Here is a 22,185-nt window from a genome sequence, read left to right on the forward strand (position 1 = left end):
AGATCCTAGTTGGGGCTTTTTAAGACTTTGTGACTTTCTACTACAATAAAGTAACTGTTTGGTGGATTTTGACATCTCATTTGCCTCCTTTTCTTGCTGGTTTGTTAGATATAGAGGCAATACTTCTTGTTTGTTTGACTTTCTATTTATGTGAAGCAGAACCTACTCTACACATTGATTCAATTTCTACCGAGATTTGTACTCTGCCTGTGTTAATGAAGGAACGATACACCATTGAGAAAGATATCATGGAAGCAGGTATACAGAAGGAATTGCAGAAAATGAGGCTTACATTTTGAAGTATATCAATCATGCCGTAATAGTGGGTGAAATAATTCACATCCAGAAATTTCAGATTGGCCAGTCAGATTGTTTATTACTATACCTGTGGCCCGGTCTATCAGCCCCATCCCTGGGCTGAGCTGGGAAGTGAATGGGGTACTTCCGAGTGCTATAGTCAATACAGAAGATGCTATAGTCAATACAGAAGATGCAAAAGGCAATATCAGCTTTAGAGCTGCCAGACCCAAAGTTCTTGAAAAACTTTCTGATATTGTTAAAACATATTACCCATTTGATGATATGTGCCATATTTCTACTATGGATTATTCAATTGTAATTTTAGAAGAGCTGGCAGCCAGGCTGAACTATGAACTACAGTCAGTACTGGAAGATCCACAAGTTCTTTTATCCAGGTTCTTACTGAGCCACCCATATCTGGACAAAATGTTTCAGTAGCTGCTAACTTGCCTGATGATGAGTCAGTTTTTGAAACGCTCATAAACACAGTGATTGAAGTGGTTATTTCTTCCAGCTAATGTAGGTTACTTCAGATTTGATGAATTTGCAGATGCCTCTGCTTTGGCTACATTAAGTCCCTACATAGTTAACAAAGTTTGGAATCCAGTCATTTCCTCAGACAACCTGATAATTGATCTATGCTACAGTCATGGTGGACCATCTGATACTCTCCCCTTGCTACTGTGTTATTTCCAGAAACTAGATTCCCATGTACATCTTTTCACTATTTATAACAGATTAACAAATACGACCAAAGACTATTACAGTTTATCCTACTTGCATGGACAGCCTTATGGTTCAAAGACAGGGGCTTATGTGCTAACCAGTCATCGGACTGCAATGGCAGCAAAATAATTTGTATATCTCATGCAGTCTTTGAACAGGGCCATATGTTGGGCAGACTGGATGGACCATTCAGGTCTTTATCTGCCGTCATCTACTATGTTACTATGTAATAAGTGAAATCACATCTGGATAATTATTTCATTGCAAATCCTTTAAATTAGAAGCAACCCATCTAACATGTACCATACCAGTGCACATGCCTTGCAAGAGCTGGTGACAGCCATATTAAGCTGCATTACAGTCAAAACTAGTGAGATAAAGTGATTTCCCAAACACATCATTGAGTGTTATGTGCTAGATATCATATAGAGGGACTTTGGCCAAATATTCTATTAGCCTTGTTTCACCTCATTTGTTCTAATTGTAATTTGTAAGTAGGGTCAGATCAGAGCCAATAAGACTAAATTAATTCAAGGATTAAATGAATTGCCTATGCCTTTAATTCTTTCTTATATTATAATGAATGTCTCTCCCCTCTCCCAATGTGTTATTTACCTTAATCGTTACTTTTGAATTGAATTGTACTTCTTCTCTTAACTTTCCCTCTTTTTGATCTTGTACATACTTATTGAATTTTAATATGTTTAATAATAGTTTTGTTAGTTATGGTATGTCATGTTATGTATTTATTGAAATTTTAATATGTTTAGTAATAATTTTGTTAGTCATGATTGTTTCCCTCGACTTTGTAATTTTTAACTGTACATCGCTTAGAATTTGAAATAGGCGATTAATCAAAACTTATAATAAACTTGGAAACTTGGAATTCAATTTATATAAAATGTGACATTGTTTAGGTTCCACTACATGAAAATCTTCAGAAAATGTTCTTTGAAATTGGTCGTGTGGGGGATAATTGTATAAGAGTGGGGCTGATATTCAGACTGTAGGAGTTGGCTGGGCTGACTTGTATGGCCAGTGCTGAGCCCAGATATTCAATGCTGGGCCATTTCCGGTGACTGTCATTGAATATCCAGTTTATTTTTTTCCCCGCTCTAAACATACCCCCTCTTTTACAAAGCTGCGCTAGCAGCTGCTGTCATGCGGCAGAAGCTCCGAAGCCCTTCAAATCATTTTGGGCTTTGGGGCAGCTATCACAGAGGCGGCTGCTAGAGCAGCTCTGTAAAAAGGGGTGGGGGGAAGAGTTAGTCAGCTAAGTTGATATTCAGCACTGGCTGGCTGAGTTTATAGCGGCAAACCTAGACCCGCTATTTGCACAGCCCAATTTGGCTGCTAAACTTAGCTGGCTCACACTTTAAATTTTACGGATAGCCTCTAAGGGCCAAAATCTATAAATGGCGCCTAACCACGGTCCATGCGGTTGTCAATCAACCACTAGGCATCCTCTATAGAATCATGCCTAGCAGCATCTAAGCAGACTTAGGTGTCGTTAGGCATCCTACAGGTAGGCACCGGTATATTAAGTCAGGTATTTACCTGACCTAATTTACCAGCACCTATCTTAAATGCCTAAGTCTACCAAGCCTATTCTCCACCCCTAACTATGCCTACTTTTCAGGTAGATGTCATTAGGCATCAAAGTGCACTTTGAATTAGGCATCACTAGGCGCCGTGCAGATATCATAACTATAATTATCAATTAAAATAATTTTTGGCATGTGGTCAATTGCCATGCCATTTAACCAATTAAAAAAAAAAAAAGTTACTTATGGATTTAGGTTAGGCATCTGCAATTAGTGCACTTAGTGACGCCTAACCTAGGTGCCGTTTATATAATCTGACCGTAAGTGCTAATATTCAGCGGCCATTTTGCACCGAATAGTAGTGCTTAGCAGTGGCGTAGTAAGAGGGGGGGGACGGTCCGCTCCGGGTGCCGTCTTGCTCGGGGCGCTGGCACCCCCTCATCCTCTCTGCCACCCATTCCTACTCCTCCCTCCCCCCCCCGCCGTGTGCACGCCCCTTGCTTTCCCTCGTACCTTTTTAACTTCAACGTGAGCAGCCACCAACTTGCTGCCCACTTCAGCTTTGGCGCTCTTTCTGACGTCACCTCCGGGACCTGCGCCTAGGAAGTGACACCGGAGAGCGGGCGGGGGAGGGGCGCCACTGCCCTGGGCGCCGCTCACCCTTGTTACGCCACTGGTGCTTAGCCAGCTGAACCAGCCAGGAGTCATTTTTGGCTGGTTAAATGGCGCTGAATATTGAGCAGCAAATGCCCTCATAGGTACCCAGAGGATCCCTGTGTGGCTCCTATTCTATAAAGTAAAATGGGCACCAATTCCAGACGGGAAAGTAGACACCTTTATATAATACTAGCACAGCAAGGTATACATGCCATAGAGCTGACGTAAGTGCCCGCACCTAAATGGCAGAGATACAACAGTAAGTTGCAGTATTTTATATGCTATGCATGTGTGAGTGCTGCCTATACTCCTGTAAGATATGCATATATTTGCAGAATAATGCTTAGGGACATTTTTGACATGTATGTGCACACGTGTGGCACATACGAGGGGCAGCTGAAAAGTTCTTAGTCCAGTCAACAAAGTTGGGGCGATCTCCATTGAGGGCTATACACTTTTTTTTTCATTCCATTGGAAAAATACTAAGAGAAAAAAATGGAAAATTGCTGGACTAAGTATACAGTCCTTGATGGAGACTGCTTCAGCTTTGTTGGTTGGGCTGAGAATTTTTCAGCCCCTCGAATATACTTGTATTCTAAACATTTACATGTGTAACTAGCACATGAATGTTAATGACTGCTTTAGAGAATTACACACACACCCATGTTATATAGTTCTAGATCACATATTATCTTCCAAGGCTCCCTCAAGGATGTAATCTATACTGTATAGTGCATTGGCATGCCTGTTTCTTTTGAGACACATTATAGTGTGAATTGCAGATCCTAAGACAAAAACAGAAAACTGCCATCATGCCAACATTTCGGGATCTGGGAAAACAGTTTAATGGTTTGACCAGTGGGATAAGAGCCAAAATGCCACAGATCAATTCCCCAGGGGCAGCAGGATGTCTCTTTGGATGATGGAGCTAAGCTCAATCCCTAGCTACACCCAAAGCCCAACCTCAACTCCTGTCCCCAGTACTCATCACTGATTTTAATGTCTTTTTTCCTATACAGGAATTAAGACATTCTCCTCCCAGACCCCAAACTCTCTAGCATCCCCCTTTTGCTCCCTTAAGCCCCCCAACCGTCAAGTATATCTCCCCCTCCCCCCCTACTCAACAGTCCAGCATATTCTTTTTTCTTTCCTACTCCCACCAAGTCTTAACATCTCTCTCTTTTCCTCCCTCTCCACCTCTGTATACAGCATCTCACCCTTTTCCCTTCCTCTTACCTGGCCTGCTGCCACTTTCACCCTTCCCCTTTCTGAGTCAAAGAGCAAAGTGGATTCAGGTCCAGTGCAGGGCCTTGAAGAACAGGTCTATGCTCATGGGCTATCAAGTCCCCTTCACTTCCAATGCAGGATTCCTCTCAGAAGGAATGGGCATGGATGAAACAGAGTATGAGTGCAGGCCTGTTGTTCTAGGCCTCATATTGGCTTTGAATCTACTTTGCTCTTCTCCTTAGGAAAGGGGAAGGGGAGGTAACAGCAGCAGGAGGAAAAGAGGGGAAGTAAGATATATCATTCCTGTCTCTCTGTTGCCATGACTGGACGTCTAGTGTGCAGTAGCCACTAGGCTGGGCTTGGGTTTGGCACAAAATTTTGATGGCGTCATATCCCATTCTGACACCTATACAATTCCCATTGACTCTTGTGATCTTGAGCAAGTCACCTAACTGCATTCCCTCAGGCACAAACTTAAATTGAAAGCCCTCCAAAGACAGGGTGATGCCTACTGCAGTTGCATGTAACAGAGTAAATTATAGCAGATAAAGACCTACATGGTTTATCCAGTCCAGGGATAGGCAATTCCGGTCCTCAAGAGCCACAGGCAGGTCAGGTTTTCAGGATATCCACAATGAATATTTATAAGATGGATTTGCATGCAAATCTATCTCATGCATATTTATTGTGGATATCCTGAAACCAGACCTGCCTGTGGATCTCGAGGACCAGTCGATTCAACAAAGCAGCCAGAGCTGCACTTACCACTCTGTGCAGGTTATGGTAATTCATGATTGAACACTAGTTGACAATTTGCCATCATGCCAACCACACATAGACAGTTAGATAAGTTGCAGTCCTGGGAGAATGTATGCTATAACCAAAAATACTGATAACAGTATTTAACCTGTTAATTTCAACATTAGGATATCTTCCCCTTCTACTCACAGCTGCCTCCATTGGGTTAAAGTACCTTGTGAATGAGTTTTAAATCCCCCCCCCCAAAAAAAAAAAATCTTCCAAGCCATGAAATGTATTCTTTCATGCTGCAAATAAATGGTAGTTCAGATTCAGAGCATATGTATATGTATGTCTGGCAGGTGAGGATTGCCCATACAAGTAAATGTTCATGGAAGAATCATGAGTATCCTCTGAATCTGCCCTATCTGGGGCGTAGCCAGAACTCAATAGATCAATAAGCAGCTTACATCTCTAAGAACAGGTGCTAGTTGTGATGCCAATAAATCTGTCAAGATTACTAATTGATATTAAGACCCTGTAGACCAGAGGCTTAATGCATGATCCAGGCCTTCAGAAGGTCGTAAGTTCAAATGCTGGTAGGTGTTGCTAACCCTGAATAGGTCCTATAATAATAATGTTATTGCAGTCTTCCTATTTTAGATCCTGTACTGCTTCATAGTTTAGAAGAAGAGTGTGACATAGTGGTTAGGGCTACAGCTGCAGCACCCTGAGGTTGTGGGTTCAAACCCCACACTGTTCCTTGTGACCCTGGGCAAGTCACTTAATCTGCCACTGCCCCAGATACATTTGATAGACTGTGAGCCCACCAGGACAGATAGGGAAAATGTTTGAAGTACCAGTATGTAAACCCCTTTGAGCGTGTTTCTAAAAAAATTCCAAAAGGCATTACACAAGTCCCAATCCCTTTCCAAGAATAAACAGGGTATGCACATGCTCATTCATGTATGTGTGCAAGGATTTTATACACATATCTGAAAATATCTAGATATAAACTGTAATAGCAAAGTATTTGGAAAGATACACTACATAGCATTTCATATTATATTTCTCTAAATATATCTTTCAAAACTAGAACCTACAGTGAATGTCCGTACACATATTTCTTTTGTAAGGTATATAAATTATTGCAAACTGGTGTCCATCTGAGAAATGACTTGAAACACAAAAGGAAATGAATCTTCAGTTACTGTGTTCTTAATTATGAGATGTCATGTGTCGCGACAAATGGTGGCGTTCCCTAAAATACTCATGACAGATCGGACAGGTCAGTTTTTCCTCCCGCCTCCTCTTGCACTGAGGTTCAATGGTGTATTCTTTCTTGTGGTGGGATCGCATGTGTAGCACCAAATCGGAAGTCATTCGGAAGGAAAGATTGCATTTTGCGCACCAGTTCTGAGCTGAGACACTAAGAGATCTGTATGTGGGTGGCAGGAGAGTTAACGAAGATGGGCTCGGTGATTGGATGCCAGTTTTGTTTGACCACAGCTCAACAGGATATAGGAACGAATGACCTCTGGTCATATTTGCCTGCACGAGCTGAGAGTTACACACATCGCTGACAAAGCACTTGGAACTAAGAAAATGTCCGTAAGGCATGATATTAGTGCTAGTAATTAAGCCAGGCAGATCCCCAGGGCTTTTGCCTGAGTCAGTCATTGAATGGGAGGAGCTTGTTTCAGGTCGGTCTCCTGGACTCTTGGCTGGTTTGCTGAAAGCACTTCTTTGCTCTCTGTCAGCTCGCGCTGACCACACAAAGGAGAAAGCACTACCTGTAGAATTCACAGCTGAGTCCTTGATACTCTCGTCTTTACCAGGCTGTAGACCTCCAACGTCTTGCTCAAAATTCTTGGCTTTCTCATTCTTTAGTTTTTCCTTAGTTCTCCAGACCTCGCTAAAAGCACTCTGTGTTCGATCAGAAGAATCTTTATTAACCTGTTTCGCTGAGCCAAGCCTCCAAATCGATGCAGTCAGTACATGCTCTGCAACATTGTCTTTGTTTTCATGATCCTGCTGAACTCCTAGGTTGTTGGTCTTCTCCGACAGCACCATTTTTCTGCTTTTAGTGATCTCCCCCGCTTCAGGTTTCAATGTCTTCTCTGCTGAGGAATCTAAAGCATCTTTTACAGCAGCCATTTTCACTTCAAGGTCCCTTGCAAGGCTATGAAAGTTTGTCGACTGTTGAATTAAACTGCCTCTGGCTATCCTTCGGTCCTGAGGATTTGTCCAGAGAAGGAAACTTTGCTCTGGGACACAAAGAAAACGGATGTGGGACAAATAGGGGTTTTCCCACTTGAATTCTTGGTCACATTCTGGGCACCGGAATGCTGTGGAAAGAAGAGATATTTCCTGTCACATACAAAGAGATTTTGTAAATAGGTGTACAACTACTTGTATAGAAATAAGTAGTGAATGAGTACAGAAATATAACATGGTGGCATCATAATTCATCATGATGGTGGCATCATAATTCATCATGGGGCAATTCTATAAAGGGCATAAAAGTTAGGCACCAAATATACCGGCACCTAACTCGATTTAGGCACCTCTAGGTGGGATTCTGCAAACAACTTTGATTGATTGATAAGTGGTAGGTGTTGTTTCCCTTGCTGCCTACCGAGTTAGCCACCCTTTACAGAATCAGGCCCAAAGTGCTATTCTATAAATGGTGCTCTGAGTTGTGCTACACAATAGAAAGGAAAAAACAACCCCACATGCAGGATATAATGAAGAAAAAGAAGTGGGAAAAGGACACAGAGTCAAACCACTATCAATTTATTAAAACATCATATATTCAAAACATATATATGTGTCATGTACATAAAATACGGTAAAATGTAGACTCTGGCACTCGATTAATCCACTAGGAAATGAAGATGTAAACTAATATCTAAATTCAGCTGGAAGAAGTTATCTAGCAGCCTTAATTAACTTCATTTGGTAAACTTTTCTGTATACTTTTCTGGTCCTCAGCGGGCCACCATACACTCAAATACATTCATAGTGAATGGCTTTACGCTCCCACTCCTCATTGGAACCAGCCCAACCTTATATTAAATTTTAAGTTTTAACTTGCATTAATGATGGTAATATATAAATACTAAAAGTACTTAGCTTCTAGTAGAATGCTGAACAGGGAGAATGTGTCTAAATATCAACATGTTTCGCCCGTTAAACTCATTGGGCTTCATCAAGATGTATGCTCCCTTTGGATAAACCTGCAGCCACCATAGCACTCCACATTTGTGCTATGGTGGCTGCAGGTTTATCCAAAGGGAGCATACATCTTGATGAAGCCCAATGAGTTTAACGGGCGAAACATGTTGATATTTAGACACATTCTCCCTGCTCAGCATTCTACTAGAAGCTAAGTACTTTTAGTATTTATATATTACCATCATTAATGCAAGTTAAAACTTAAAATTTAATATAAGGTTGGGCTGGTTCCAATGAGGAGTGGGAGCGTAAAGCCATTCACTATGAATGTATTTGAGTGTATGGTGGCCCGCTGAGGACCAGAAAAGTATACAGAAAAGTTTACCAAATGAAGTTAATTAAGGCTGCTAGATAACTTCTTCCAGCTGAATTTAGACATAAAATACGGTAGGCATAAAATAATAACAGGCATAAAATCACAGCAGTCATAAAAACATATATGTATAGAGTGGACCCCAACATAGTCCAATGGCGATACTTATGTATTTTGCAGGATTCCTCTCAGCATCGGCTTCCATTTCATACACCCGAGGAAGGCTATCCCAGCTGAAACACAGACCGTGTTGGGGGTCCAGTCTATACATTTATGTTTTTATGCATGCTATGATTTTATGCCTACCGTATTTTATGTAACACTAGAACCAAGACTTCTCAGAGTAAATATCCAAAGGAGAAGTTAGATGAAATTCAGATGCAATAAAGTAAATGCATTTATACATACACTCAGATATGTGTAATCCGACCAAGAGCCATGGTTCCTATAGCCGAACCCACCGTCCCATCACTGTGTATGACTATAATGCTAATAATATTAGGGTGCTTCTTAAATAATAAGAGTATTTTTCAGTGGCAATAAAAGGAAAAACAATTCCTACTTAACTTAAGGTGGTGGTTCTAGTGTTACATTGTCATTGAGTTTGACCTCTCAGCCCTGCATTCTTTCAGAGTGTTTTCTTCACCACCTACTATATTTTTACCGTATTTTATGTACATGATTTAAATATATGATGTTTTAATAAATTGATTGTCCTCACAGCAGTTTGACTCTGTGTCCCTTCCCCGCTCTGAATTGTGCACCATATATAGAAGTTGCATGGGCAGGGTGGAACCAGGAAGGCAGGATCCTGGAAGTATAAAAGGCCAGTCTGGAGCTATGTTAAGGAGGTCCAGAGGGAAACAGCAAAACCCACTGTAGATGCCTCCACCCTGAGCTGAGAAACTGCAACCACTACATTCAGGTAGGCCAAGTTCAACTTGGAAACTGGAGAGTGTGTGTTTTGACCTGGCCAGCCTTGTGCACTTGCTGGAGACTGTGCTGGTAACCCCAAAGCCAGAGACAAAGGAAGAGTTGTTGCTGAACCCAGAGATATTCATGTATGCTGTAGCCCTGCAGGAGCAGGCCACCCAAGGAAACTGTTATGTTTACAGAAATAGCTTTGAGCATTATTTCCTCCCGTTCAGGGGCTCTTAATGATTTATTATATATAACAGTATTAAGAGCTGGTAGGGTCTTGTAGGGTCATACTATTATATATAATAAATCATTAAGAGCCCCTTGTACAAAGCTCTGGCAAAAAGTTGCCTTAGCGTGCCCTTACATAGGTTTTTCCTACATGCTAAGGCCCCTTTTTGCCACAGCTTTGTACAAGGGGCTCTTAATGATTTATTATATATAACAGTATGACCCTACAAGACCCTACCAGCTCTTAATACTGTTATATATAACTAGTCTTTAAGCCCGTTACATTAACGGGTGCTAGAATCCCTCTCCCTAACTGTCTCTCTATGGCCCTCTTCTGTCTTCCCCCCCCCCCCCCGAGCAAAGCTGTCTGTCCCCAGCACACCTCCCCCCCAAAGTAGCCCCCTTTCCCTCTCCCTCTCTCCATGGCCCCTTCTGTCTCCTCCCAGAGCAAAGCTGTCCCCAGCACACCTCCACCCCAAAGCAGCCCCCTTTCCCTCTCCCTATCCATGGCCCCTTCTGTCTCCCCCCAGCACACCCCTCCCTCCAAAGAAGCCCTCCTTTCCCTTTCCCTCTCCCCCTGGCTCCCGGTATTGATCCCCTTCTTACCCTCCCCTCCATCCCGGCGTCTTCTGGCCTGCTCCTCTTCAAAGCAGCCTGCGATCGTGGTGGCCGGCTTTAGCGAACCTCGCAGGCTGCTCTCCAACTCGGTAGCACGTTCCCTCTGACGCGATCCTGTGCGTCAGAGGGAGCTTGCTACTGAGGTTGGAGAGCGGCCTGCGAGGTTCGCTAAAGCCGGCCACCACGATCGCAGGCTACTCTGAAGAGGATCAGCGGCGGCGAGTGAGGTGACACGGCGAGGACACGGGCAGGCAGCGAGTGAGAGGCAGCGGTGAGTGAGGGTGGGTGGTGATGCGCCGAGGCAGGGAGAGAGCACAGTCGCGTGCCTTCAGCCCCCGTATGCGCCGTGAGGTTAGAATGTTGCCACAGAAGCACACCTCACGGCGCCACACCGCACGAATTTTCGAGAGCGCATGCGCGCTCTAGCATTTTATTATATATGTTAAATCATTAAGAGCCCCTTGTACAAAGCTGTGGCAAAAAGTGGTCTTAGCGTGCCCTTAATGTGGGTCCTGCTAGGGCCATTTTTATCGCAGCATTACAATAGTCACTTTTCCTATTTTTTTTTTTTGTAGCCACACTCTAGGTTTCCCATTAGCACATGCAACTTAAAAAAAGATTAACACACGGGCCCTTACTGCCACCTATTTTGTATGTTGTAAAGGTTCATACACTAATCTGTTAGCATACGGCAATGCAGCTGTGCTGATTAGCACATACATGCTCACTCTCCACCCCCAAAATCGCTTCCCTCCGCAAAAAACTATTTTAGTGTTCTGTTTTCATATACACACATTCAAAAATCAGTGTGGGATGCCTCAGTGCACCCTGCTGTATACCATTTTAAGCTGCGGTAAGTATGCTGGTGCTTACTACAGCTTTGTAAAAGGACCCCATAAAAATTTATAGAAAATAAATCTTATTGTTATTTAGATTTACTATTTTTTTTTCCACAGATTGGTTTGCCTGTCTGCAAACTTTTCATCTATAAAGAGGCTTAAGCATCTTGGCCTGTTCATTAACCCCTTCATACCAGTCATGGTATCTCTCTTAAATGGCTATTCATAAGGGTATACAAAGCAATCACAGTGCTCTGCTCACACGCATTCAGAGCTTGTAATTAGCATGCCTCGGATCTGTGCCAGCAGTGTGTCTCACCATGTGATGGAGCCTTCGCCTTAATGTCTGCAAAGCCCAGGAGTCGGGACAGCTCTTCATCATACCAGACTAGGAGCTCATCATTTTTGTTGATTTTCCTAGTACTTCGAAAGTACATCTGGCTGTTTTTCAAGTACGCTTCCACATTCTGCTCCTTGCTGTTGTGTGCTGCCTGAACAAGTCTCGCCCATGCTAATCCGGCAGAACTATTTGCTGATGCTGCATCTACCTGTTGTGAAAACCAAGATGGAAAGGTTGATTGGCTATAATAACAGCACAATGCTGCTTGTTCTTTCAGTAGATGGGGTTCTTGTAGGGATGTGCATAGGCTAAACAGTTTTGATTCATTTTCAGAAAATATGGCTTTTGTCCCCAATTTTCATCAATATTATTAGTTTGGTGCAGACTTGTTTCAACCATATGCTGGCCCTGTTCTCTTCAATTCATTATTTGATTCTTTTTGTGATGGCTTGCCTTATTTTGCTTTTCGGAAGATACTCAAAACAGTTTTATTTCAACAATATTGTGGATCTATGAACTACCTGCAATAATATAGACTTAGGAATTGGCTTTGATTGTTTTACTAACTTGCAAAACTCTGTATTGTTATATACTTTATTATGATAGATTGTAATTTGTAATAAATATTGTATTGTACACTACTTAATACTTCATTGTCAATAGTGGTTCATCAAGAACAATAAATCTAATCCAATCCAATTCATTTTAATAACCTGCTTTAGAGCAATTTAACACGTGTAAATTGATTGTGTGCATGTTCACTCAAAGGTTCTCAAAATTATACAAATATTGCATGCCTTAATTTTCTAAGCCACACTAATGAACAATACAAGCTAATGATTGCATATCCCTAGTTTCTTACCCTTGCTTATCAGCCAGCTAGTAGGGATGGGCAGACACAAATTTTTCATTTCTCACCGTTTCCCATGTCGTTTCTGGAAATGTTCCTCTTATTTCTTTTCATCTGGCCATGTTTTCATCATGGGAGCAATGTTTTGCACTAGAAGAGTGCACACTATGGCTTAGATTCTATATACGGGGGGGGCCATTGAAAATTTCTCAGCCCAACCAATTAGAGAATGATGTGGAGCCATGAAACTTACAAGTTATTCTATACTTCTCTTGACACTTTTCATTTTAGTGAGGCAAATGCATCTAGTAAATGGGCACAAGTATAGGAAGACCAAGCCATTGTGACATCACCAATGAGGTTGGCTCTTAGGCATTGGTGGAATGAGGCATTATGGCATCACAATACGAGGGGCTGCTGAAAATTTCTCAGCCATGAAACTTACAAGTTATTCCACATTTTTCTTGACACTTTTTGTTTCAATGATGAAACAAAAAGGGTCAAGAAAAGTGTAGGATAGCTTCACATCATTCTCTTCTTGGTTGGGCTGAGAAATTTTCAGTGTCCCCTTGTATGGCACCTAGAAAAAGTCTGTGCTCCCCCCCCCAAAAAAAAAAACAACCCAAAACAAAACACTGGCTGCTATTCTATAAATGGCAATTAAAGTGAGGCACAATTTATAGAAAAGTGCTTATGCCAAGAACTGTCTAACGTGTGTAAATCCAAAGAATGTCCTGATCTGCCCGTGACTCCTCCATTTCCATGACCCCTTTTTCACTCATATGTAAAATTTGGGCATGGGTTCTGCGCCTACATTTACACGTGGAACTTTTAATTAAAACTAATTAGTGCCAATAATTGATCATTAAGATTCCAATTATTGGTGCAAATTGGTTCATTATTCAATTACACAGTCGAGTCACATTATTAGGACCACTTGCTAATCCAGAATAACCACTTCTGGCAGCATGGATGGCAGCCAGACACTGTGGATGGTTGTTAGATGTAGCTGGAGCCATGCAAACTGCAGTGTATCCGACAGTTGCTGATGGGTGTGTGGTGGTGGATCCAGGCATTGAACATGTCAACAGAGGTGATCCCAAATGTGCTCGATTGGGTTAAGGTCTGGGGAATTCAGAGGCCAGGGAATTTGCTGGAAGTCTTGGTCATGCTCTGCAAACCACTCATGAACAATTCTGATAGTAGGACATGTCGCATTGTCCTATTGTAAGATCCCATTGACCATAGGGAAGACAGTTCATATGTACATCAAGGATGGAGAGATACTCATATCAGTTGAGAGTGCCTTCCAGAGGTATCAAAGGACCCAGGCCATATCAAGAAAACATTCCCCAGACCATTACGCTGCCGCCACCAATTTCTGAACGTCCAATAATGGATGCTGGGTGTTTGTTCTCAGAGGTTTTATGCCTGACACGCCAATGTCTACCTGTTCAATGGAGTTCAAAACGTGACTCATCAGAGAAGGCAACCCTCTGCCAGTTGGTACAAGTCCAATGCTAGTACTCCTGTGCAAATTACAGCGTTTTTTTTGTGATGAACCTTTGAGAGCATGGGTGCAGTCAACAGCCATCTGCTCCGGAGCCCCATTTGCAACCGGGTTCACTGCACAGTCATTTTGGACACACATCTTATCCCCATGACAGCCAAGGTTGCTATATTGGCAACTTGCTGATGTCCTACCTTGTATACTGTCACAAGCCCGAGTCCATTGCCGGCCTTGTGCCAGGAAAGAGTCATAAAAATCACTCCCTGAAACTAGTCCGGGCTGACCATGTTATCCCTGATAGACAAGAGCAAGATCAGGAAGCACAGGCTGTGTTTAAACCTGAGGCAGAACACAGCCTGATGGAAATTGTTAAGGGCTCTTTAAAACCTCCATTTTGTGTCAAGCTGGCTAAGCAGGGGAAAAGGAAAACACAGCTGAAGGAAGTTCAGCCCCGGAGTAGGGCTGGGCGTGGTACAACAGCTTGGCAGCATTTAGAGGGCTGGCTGACCAAGAGGAAGGGAGACAGAGGAGAAGCTCTCAGGTGGAAGGAGCCTCCAGGTCCCCCTGAGAGCAGGGACATTGAAATGCTGGACACAGAATCAGATGATACAATCCTGCTTAATCCTGAAGGAGAACCTATGGATTGCAACTCTTTACCAGAGGTGGGAATCTTGGAAGAAATGGAAATTAATTAATGTGGAATTGTTTTTTTTTCCCCTAAGTTTTGTTGAATGATTCCATTTCTGTTGAACATAAGGATTTATCTGAAGTATGCTAACTAAGGGAATGTATGTTAGCCTAAGCTGTGTCTGCATGAGAAGTTTTTGTTTTTTTTTTTGCTTATCAAGAGTGCTGCTCTAGGAGGCACTGTAGCAAGTTCCTTTTAGGAACTGGGAATATCCTGTGAGCTGAAGACAGGATTTATACAATGCCAATTTATTGAATAAGACTCTGAGAGAGTCAAGGACTATTATGAGACTCTGCTACACCTGGGACATTGATAAAGAACTTTGGCACCGATATCCAGACCAGGCTGGCTACTAGGATATTTTGTTTGTACTATTTTTTTTGCCAAAGATCTTTTTGGAGTATATTTTCTTTTGATGCATTTTCCTGAGAATTGTGAATTGAACAATAAATTTGATTTTCATTCCTTAACTTACCTGTGTGAGGCCATTCTGATTAAACTCATAGGTTAAGTTCTGCACAACAGGGACTTCCTCCATTTTGGGGAAGCACGCTGGGGAGAATTTTTGTGAGCGTAGGCCGGTTACTGCAAGCCATAAGGGCCGGCCACGCTACACGTGGTATCAGAGTGGGATACAGCACCCCCTGTTGTTGAAAAATTTTTTTTTTGGAAAAAAAAAAAAATAATAATTGTTTTTTTTTGGGACTTACTTTTGAATTTGTTGGAGCTGATTATTGAGAAGCTGTGGACTTATGCTGGTGGACTAGTGACTTACAGACACCGGAAAACAAGCCACAGGACAACCGGAAATCAGCTGCGCTGGGACCTTGGAAGCCGGTATTCCAGTTCTTTTGGAGAGCAGTCCAAGCTCAGAGAGGCTCAGAGTCGGACGCAAGACCCATCCTGGAGGAGCAGTGGTATCCAGACCAGAGTCGGAGTGTTCCCGAGTACCAGAGTGATACAGTGCGCAGACTCATCAGTACCGCGGGTAAGAGTACCTAATCTAACGGGCTGTTGAGGATAAAAGTATCACTCAGGGAGGCTGGTCGGCTACGCTGTGGGAGGAGGGTCAGGCAAAACTTAAAAGGAGCCACACTTGGTTTTTGTTTTCTTTTTTGTTCCATTTCAGGTGTTGGAGATGGAGCAGCAGCAGGTGTTGGCCTTGATAGCTGGAGAACGCCAGAAGCAGATCCAGGAGATGCAGGAGGTCTTCCAGACAAGTCAGGATCGCTGGAACCAGGCGCAGGACCGCGCACAGACACAGCACCAAGAACTCATGGCTGCAATGGGGGAGCAATCAAGACTGTTTGCACAGTTTCTTCAAGCCCCAAGGCAACCGATGATGGGTGCACCGCTATTAAATCCAGCACCCCAACAGCTGGTAGGAGCCAATCCTTTGGCTTGGATGCACTTACATAAAATTACACCCACTGATGAACCTGATGACTTTTTATCAGCCTTTGAAAGGACGGCCAATGCCGCTGGTTGGCCGCAGGAACAGTGGGCAGCACGATTGCTACCATGTTTGGCGGGCGAGACTTTGGCTGCCTTCCAAACCTTGAACCCTGATTTAGCCAGCAACTACCAAAATGTTAAAGCACACATTTTAGACTACTTAGGCTACACACATGAACATTATAGGCAGAAATTTAGATCGGCCATAATGGGAGAGTACGAAAGACCTAAGGCCCTTGTCCAACGCCTAACTAAAATGGCTGAACGCTGGTTACAACCTTGCCTAGCTGACCCTAGGGCACTCTTTGCTGAAATTATTAAAGAGCAATGCCTAGAATCTATGCCCAAGGAGCTCAGAGGCTGGGTGCAAAAGCAAGGTTGTAAGAGCCTTATGCAAGTTTTGGAAGTGTCTGAGGCTTATTTGGATGCTAGGGGTTCTGCAGGGGAAGTTAGGGTAGTTCCTTCTTCCCGAGGTGAGGTAGGGAAAGAGTCTATACCTACCAATAGACACACCATTCCCCAAAAGCCATCCTTTAGGGAAATGAAAACTCCTGAGCCCGGGGGTCCCGCACGTAGGGAGGGTCCCAAATGTTTCCGCTGTGGTAAAGTAGGCCATATACAGCGGAACTGTAGGGTTAGAAGGGATTTTGTAATAGGCCGGGGAGGCTGTGATATAATCCCGGGAGAATACAGAGTACAAGTGGTCATTGCTGGACAGAAAGTAAGTGCTCTGGTAGACACGGGGGCCGATCAGTCGGTAGTGTCTCAATCCTTCTGGCACCAGCTGCTCAGAAAGGAACAAGATAAAAAGATTGATAAAAAGGTGCCCATAGTTTGCATACATGGGGTTATTAGGAAGTACCCATTACACCCTGTTGTAGTCGATTATGGGGGGGTAAGAAGACATCTATCCGTGGCTGTCTTAGACGCCTCTCCTTATCCGGTGATTCTAGGGAGGGATTGGCTTACCCAGACCCCAGTAAAGGACTTAGCAGGAGTGGGAAAACACGAACAAAATGATTCCCTTACAGGGGTAGCCAAGCAGGTGCTAGGTGCCCACATCCCAGAGGAAAGTGGTCAGTTTAGACGTCCCTCCTGGCGCAGGTCCCAGGGATGGGGGCCTCATCGGAAAAGATGGACCCCAGTAATTCGGTGGGTGCCTCTTTCTGATAAAGCTCACGCCCCTACACAGGCTTATTCAAGGGCAGCGGGCTTTGATTTGTATGCTGCGGAGGAATTGATAATTCCCTCTAAGAGTAGAGCCCTGGTACATACAGACCTGCAGGTGTCTATGCCGCCCGGGTCCTATCTTAGGATAGCCCCACGATCAGGTTTGGCCCTAGAACATGCCATTGATGTAGCTGCAGGAGTAGTGGATCCTGATTTTCGGGGTAACCTAGGGGTTGTATTAGTCAACCAAGGGAACGCAGACTATAGCGTTAAGCCTGGCCAACGTATTGCCCAAATGATATGTGAGCGCATTTGGCACGCAAAGTTGGAACGTTGGACCCATCTCCGGGACACAAAGAGGGGTCAAAATGGGTTTGGCTCTACAGGGAACACAGAGGGGGCCGAGATTCAGGGCACTTCCCCGGAAGGAACCCAGAAGAGTGCTGACACTCAGGGAGAAAACCTAGGGACTCTCAGGGAAGATATTAAGGAGCTGAAAGGGGATCTACAACAGATAAGCGCCCAACAAAGGGAGGAGTGGAAAAAAGAGCTGGAAGCAGCTCAGCACCAGTGGTCAATTTTGATGAAGAAACAGGAGGAAGGCCATGACACTCCTACCCAGGGGCCCCCTGAAGGTTGGTCTAAAAAACTCACAGGAGACATTTTAGACCAATGTCAGCAAGAGTCTAAGAAACTTCAGAGTTTAGTGACTCAGATGGATGACCAGGTACAGCAGGTTAAGATACAGCTTGCTAGTAATTTGTCCCAACAACAAAAGGTTGTCCAGAATATAAAAGACCTTGAAATAGTATGTAAAGCTTTGACTGACAAACAGCAGGAGTCTGAAAAGTGGTCAAAGCAAAATCACATCCCTAAAGAGCAGGTGGAACAACAAAAACAACAGGTTAGCCTGATACAGAACTCTTTAAAGGGATTGGAAAAGGGTATGGCAGACATTCAGGGTCAAGTTAATAAAATACGGGACGAAGAATTGGGTAGTATAGCTGAGGTTATGACTGCCTTAGCCCAACAAGTTACCGATATGGCAACTGAGGAAGAGGAGGAGGACAAGAGCTTAGAAGCCAAGTATGGCGGGCCGGTCTTGCGATGGCCCGATGACTTCAGGGACCCTGAACCACCACCAGTTCAGACAGGCAAGAAAGGCGGTAAGGCCCGTAATCGCTATTAGGCTTTCCCGTTTGCAGGAGAACCCGGAGGAAGTTAGACCATGCCCGGGTGGTCATGGTTTAAGGGGGAGGGTATGTCACAAGCCCGAGTCCATTGCCGGCCTTGTGCCAGGAAAGAGTCATAAAAATCACTCCCTGAAACTAGTCCGGGCTGACCATGTTATCCCTGATAGACAAGAGCAAGATCAGGAAGCACAGGCTGTGTTTAAACCTGAGGCAGAACACAGCCTGATGGAAATTGTTAAGGGCTCTTTAAAACCTCCATTTTGTGTCAAGCTGGCTAAGCAGGGGAAAAGGAAAACACAGCTGAAGGAAGTTCAGCCCCGGAGTAGGGCTGGGCGTGGTACAACAGCTTGGCAGCATTTAGAGGGCTGGCTGACCAAGAGGAAGGGAGACAGAGGAGAAGCTCTCAGGTGGAAGGAGCCTCCAGGTCCCCCTGAGAGCAGGGACATTGAAATGCTGGACACAGAATCAGATGATACAATCCTGCTTAATCCTGAAGGAGAACCTATGGATTGCAACTCTTTACCAGAGGTGGGAATCTTGGAAGAAATGGAAATTAATTAATGTGGAATTGTTTTTTTTCCCCTAAGTTTTGTTGAATGATTCCATTTCTGTTGAACATAAGGATTTATCTGAAGTATGCTAACTAAGGGAATGTATGTTAGCCTAAGCTGTGTCTGCATGAGAAGTTTTTGTTTTTTTTTTTGCTTATCAAGAGTGCTGCTCTAGGAGGCACTGTAGCAAGTTCCTTTTAGGAACTGGGAATATCCTGTGAGCTGAAGACAGGATTTATACAATGCCAATTTATTGAATAAGACTCTGAGAGAGTCAAGGACTATTATGAGACTCTGCTACACCTGGGACATTGATAAAGAACTTTGGCACCGATATCCAGACCAGGCTGGCTACTAGGATATTTTGTTTGTACTATTTTTTTTGCCAAAGATCTTTTTGGAGTATATTTTCTTTTGATGCATTTTCCTGAGAATTGTGAATTGAACAATAAATTTGATTTTCATTCCTTAACTTACCTGTGTGAGGCCATTCTGATTAAACTCATAGGTTAAGTTCTGCACAACAGGGACTTCCTCCATTTTGGGGAAGCACGCTGGGGAGAATTTTTGTGAGCGTAGGCCGGTTACTGCAAGCCATAAGGGCCGGCCACGCTACAATACCCATGAAGCCTGTGCATGACACATGCATTTGTTCATTAGCTGTGCATCCCTGATGCCAGAGGTAAGCAGTGGTCATAATAATGTGACTCGACCATGTAACTGCGTGCACAATTTTTAGCGCTTTTTATAGAACTAGGGAAATGGACACATGCATAGTGGACTGTGCATGCACAGTGGGTACCCTTTTTGCAAATAGTGAGCACTCCTTTGAAAGAATGCACACTATTATGAGCAAACAATAAAACATTTTTCATATCATTTTCATTTGATACTGGCATACAATGACATGGGATATCCTAACACACTCCTGGGTAAAGAAGATTCTAATCAAATAGCGTCCCAAAGATATGAATCACTCACTCAAACAATGAAAAAAGGGGGCACTAATAATCAATATATACACTTTTAAAACTAACAAATGGAGCTCAGAATCATCTGAACCGGAAGTTAGAGAAGTCAAGAGAGGTCATGCAAGGATAAAGCTTTTCTCCTGAATGTTAACCAGCGAGAGTGGGTTCTCTGAGGAAGCCGTTCTGGCAAAATGCGTCAGAACCCGCTGCAGTGAGACAACTTCAGACCTGTCCTGACTTATATCCAAGTTAAGTTAACAAAATTCAAAAATTTAAAAAAATCATTAATTTGAAAATTAAAAAGCTTTTTTTTAATTCATGTTTAAAATGGATTTTTGAGCAGTTGAACCAATTTTTGAAATCATATAAAACACCTTTAAACTAACCAGTGAAGGAGCAATGATAGACATAGTGAAACACATTTGAGGGTTTGTCCCTGTTTGTGATTTCCATGGTTCTGAGCTCCATTTGTTAGTTCTAAAAGTGTATATATTGATTATTAATGTCTTCTTTTTTCATCGTTTGAGTGAATGACAAGGGATATAATAATAATAATAATAATAACTTTATTCTTGTATACCGCAATACCATGGAAGTTCTATGCGGTTAACAATAGAAGAGACTGTACATTTACAGCGAAGTTACATTTACAGCGTTGTTACATTTACAGCGATGTTACATAAATGGCAGTGAAAATTAACAGCGAAGTTACATACATTTACAGTGAAGTTACATATTACAGCGTTTTTACAATTACAGCGATGTTACATATATGGCAGTGAAAAGGCATGTGCTAAGAAGAGGCTGTACATTTACAGCGATGTTACAAATTATAACGGTGTTACATTTACAGCGTTGTTGAATATAAGGCCGTGAAAAGGCATATGCTATGGAGGCCTGAGGGGCCTTTAGATCAAAACTGAGATTGGGTAAGAGGGTCATATCGAGGTAGGGAGGGAGCAGGGAAGGAGGGAAGGCAGAGTTAGCGGAATTTGTCGAAGAGGAAGGTTTTTAGTGACTTCCTGAACAGGTGATAAGGCGGGGAGTTGGAGATGAGGTCAGTTAGGCAATTGTTCCATTTGCCCGCTTGGAATGCTAGGGTTCTATCAATGAATCTCTTATAGAGGCAGCCTTTTAGGGAGGGAAAGGTGAATAAATGAGTGTTTCGTGTGCGAGAGGGGCCTGCTATTTCAAGATGCTCAGACAGGTAGATTGGGGAGGAGCCAGTTAAGGTTTTGAAACAAAGGCAGGCGAACTTAAAGATGATCCTTGCCTCAACTGGGAGCCAGTGGAGTTTGGTGTAGTAGGGGCTGACATGGTCATATTTTTTGAGATCGTAAATGAGGCGGACGGCTGCATTTTGGACTATTCTTAGACGTTTGATGGTGTTTTTATAGGTTCCGAGGTAAATAATGTTGCAGTAGTCTAATATGCTTAGCACCAGAGATTGAACGAGTAGTCGGAAGGCTTGGTGGTCGAAGTAACGTTTGATGGTGCGCAGTTTCCAGAGGGTGCAGAAACATTTTTTCACCTGGGCACTGGTATGGTCATCGAAGGTTAGAGTGCGGTCCAGGATGACTCCAAGGATTTTTATGGTGGGTAGGATAGGGTAATCTAGTCCATTCAGTTTGAGGGAGGTGTTTGTTAATTTATGGTTTGGACTCGCTAGGAAAATTTTGGTTTTTTCAGGGTTCAGTTTTAATTTGAATTTGGAGGTCCATATTTCTAACTTGGTGAGGATAGAAGAGATGAGTTGTTCCGTTTCTAGAGTGAGTGAGGTGATGGGAATAATGATGGTGATGTCGTCTGCATATATGAACGATTTTAGGTTTGAGTCGGCTAGGGATCGTGCCAGAGGGGACAGGTAAATATTGAATAGGGAGGGGGAAAGAGGAGAGCCTTGTGGGACTCCACAAGGGTTACGCCAGTGGTGGGAGAAGGCTCCATTACTATGGACCTGGTAGGTACGGTTAGTTAGGAAACCTGTGAACCAGTTTATTACTTGGCCAGAGATGCCGATGGAGTCAAGGCACCAGAGCATAATGTCGTGGTCGACTAGGTCGAAGGCGCTGCTCAGATCGAATTGGAGTATCAGGGCGCTTTTGCCCA

The 22,185-nt window shown here is 43.3% G+C and overlaps 2 protein-coding genes and 1 long non-coding RNA gene across 7 annotated transcripts in view; 2 read left to right on the forward strand and 1 right to left on the reverse strand.

The window, feature by feature from the left end:
• Positions 1–215: 215 nt before the first annotated feature.
• RBP3 (retinol binding protein 3) lies at positions 216–1,957 on the forward strand. Its single transcript, XM_033942967.1, is given in 4 exon segments — positions 216–258; positions 347–681; positions 799–1,192; positions 1,944–1,957. Coding segments are annotated over 4 exon segments (786 nt in total).
• A 1,241-nt stretch (positions 1,958–3,198) lies between these two features.
• LOC117360000 lies at positions 3,199–12,329 on the forward strand. Its single transcript, XR_004539342.1, has 2 exons — positions 3,199–3,486; positions 11,466–12,329. It is a non-coding gene; the product is annotated as an uncharacterized LOC117360000 (long non-coding RNA).
• ZNF488 (zinc finger protein 488) overlaps positions 6,175–22,185 on the reverse strand; it is a 45,158-nt gene continuing 29,147 nt past the window's right edge. For all 5 annotated transcript variants that reach the window (XM_033943526.1, XM_033943524.1, XM_033943525.1 and 2 more), the window contains 2 exons: positions 11,668–11,896; positions 6,175–7,540 (listed from right to left, as the gene is read on the reverse strand). In XM_033943526.1, the coding sequence (XP_033799417.1) occupies positions 6,411–7,540; positions 11,668–11,896 (1,359 nt within the window). In that variant the 3' untranslated portion in view covers positions 6,175–6,410. The remainder of the gene's footprint in view (positions 7,541–11,667; positions 11,897–22,185) is intronic.

This window comes from Geotrypetes seraphini, chromosome 4 (genome assembly GCF_902459505.1).
Source record: "Geotrypetes seraphini chromosome 4, aGeoSer1.1, whole genome shotgun sequence".
NCBI classification, from domain to species: Eukaryota; Metazoa; Chordata; class Amphibia; order Gymnophiona; family Dermophiidae; genus Geotrypetes; species Geotrypetes seraphini.